The following is a 1,953-nucleotide window of genomic DNA, read 5'->3' as shown; positions in this document are numbered from 1 at the left end:
TTTTTTTTCTTTTTCTTTTTTCTTTTCCATCGCCCCTTCTTTAACTCGCAACATCTCCCTGATGTTTCGTTTGGATGAGGAAGACACGGGTGCCAAACCAGGGGCTCCGATCGTTACAAGTTGGGGAGTCAAATCAACAAAACTAACCGCTATGCTGTTATAACTACATCTTTGCGGTTCTCGTTATTCTTTCCTCCACTACCCGCCCCCTTCCCTTCCAACAAAAATGAAAAAAAAAAGAAGGAACCTCCTGCGCAACATCGCAACATATCCTAAGCTATGTACCTGAATTGCAAAACCGCGCCGCCTTTCCAATCCCTTCTTTCCGGTTGGTTCACTTACAGGCAACGTTCACTACTCCATACAACTTACGATTCAATCACTGAACAGGCACAGCAACCACTTCGTGAGGAGGGAATAAAGAAGGGAGGAAAACACAGAGTCACTCACAGTTATCACATTTGCGCCACGTCTTTAACCTACGGGTTGACGCGCCATATGTAACAGACCCACACACACACAAACATATGCAATTCCTACTCACCGAAGGTGTGCCAACAGTGACAAGATGCAAAGAAAAAAAGAAAGAAAGAGAAATGATAGATAAACCTTCCCTTTACTACACAACCCCACTTTCCAAGATCATCCTTCTTTCACTCACTTCCTTTTTCTTACTCATTGTTTTCCCTCCCCTCCTCCTCCCCCCCTCACACACACACACACACACACTACCCTCTTGTATCCCCATAAAACAATTACCTCACCCCCTCTATTCATTTTTCTCTGGTTTGCCTTCCCCTTATTATTATTTTTTTTTTAAGTATTACGCTCGCTTCCTTGCATCTCTCAGTCGTACCCGTAAAGAACCTTCCCCCGCTTGCGCAATGCGAACACCACGTGGGCTGCTGTGACTGTTTTCTTGCGGGAGTATTCCGTGTATGCACCCGCGTCACGCACAATGCTTTCCACAAAAGTTTTGAGAACGCCGCGGACCTCGTCGTAGATAACGCCAGAGATGCGTTTCACCCCGGCACGGCGGGCGAGGCGGCGGATGGATCCACGTGTAATGCCTCGCACATTATCCCGAAGGACCTTCTTTTGGCGTTTCTGCGCTCCCTTTGACTCACCGACTCTCTTGCCCTTTGCCATATTGCCTCTGCTCGGGTTGCTTGTGATTTTCCTTGAAATGATCAACAACTTGTTCTCAAAATAATGTCGAGGATGCGGCTGATCGTTGGTGCTGCTGATTGCGCCTGTGATTGTTTCTTGTGTGAATGTTCTTATCGTTTTTTAAGAAAAACTGCGAACTGTTTAAATCAGTATGTTGTAGAGCGAGGGAAAGGGATAGGAAGAAAGAAAGAAAGAAGAAATAAAGACAAAGATGATGAGTTTAAACAAAATATCAACGCCGACAAATACAGTGAGCTCACTAGGGGGAGGAACCGTGCCACTTTTGGCTAGCAGGGGAAACGATAAGAAAGGACGCAGAGGATTGTTGTCCAAGTGAGATTTCAACAATAAGAAGCTGCAGCAGGGAGGGATGGCAACGTGAGCAGCTCCAACCGCAGCACATAGTGCCTCACAGGAAGGAAAAAAAAAAACCGCCACCGTCACACGTCTGCAACCCCAGCCGCTACACTTGTTTATGCGGCTATGCGCCTCACCAACGTGATAAGAAGAACGGGAGGTATCCAAAAGGGGGAAAAAGATTACTGGCTAGGAAGGAAAAGGTGCTACAAACCACGTTAAGCACGGAAAAATATGCATTTTCATTTTTGGCATCCCTCTCCCACAGTAACCCCGTGGTGCTACATACCCAAACACATACATACACAGTGGTTCGAGGATAGCGTAAAGACTCGTCTTTGCGAGACTTCAACCGGGGATCACACCCCTACCCGGCAAATGCCTAAAGCAACTAAAAGAACGCAGCACATACGTGTTTGCATTTAA

The 1,953-nt window shown here is 46.4% G+C and overlaps 1 protein-coding gene across 1 annotated transcript; it reads right to left on the bottom strand.

The window, feature by feature from the left end:
* Positions 1 to 846: 846 nt before the first annotated feature.
* Positions 847 to 1,149, bottom strand: TEOVI_000552500 (histone H4 variant; the record flags this gene model as incomplete). Its single annotated transcript, XM_067223455.1, has 1 exon — positions 847 to 1,149. The coding sequence occupies one exon, from the start codon at positions 1,147 to 1,149 to the stop codon at positions 847 to 849; it is 303 nt and encodes a 100-aa protein (XP_067079556.1).
* Between the last annotated feature and the right edge of the window lie 804 nt (positions 1,150 to 1,953).

The sequence above is a fragment of the Trypanosoma equiperdum genome (assembly GCF_001457755.1).
Source record: "Trypanosoma equiperdum strain OVI genome assembly, contig: ctg_1877, whole genome shotgun sequence".
Classification (NCBI taxonomy): domain Eukaryota; phylum Euglenozoa; class Kinetoplastea; order Trypanosomatida; family Trypanosomatidae; genus Trypanosoma; species Trypanosoma equiperdum.
This window is presented reverse-complemented; position numbering and strand designations above follow the sequence as displayed.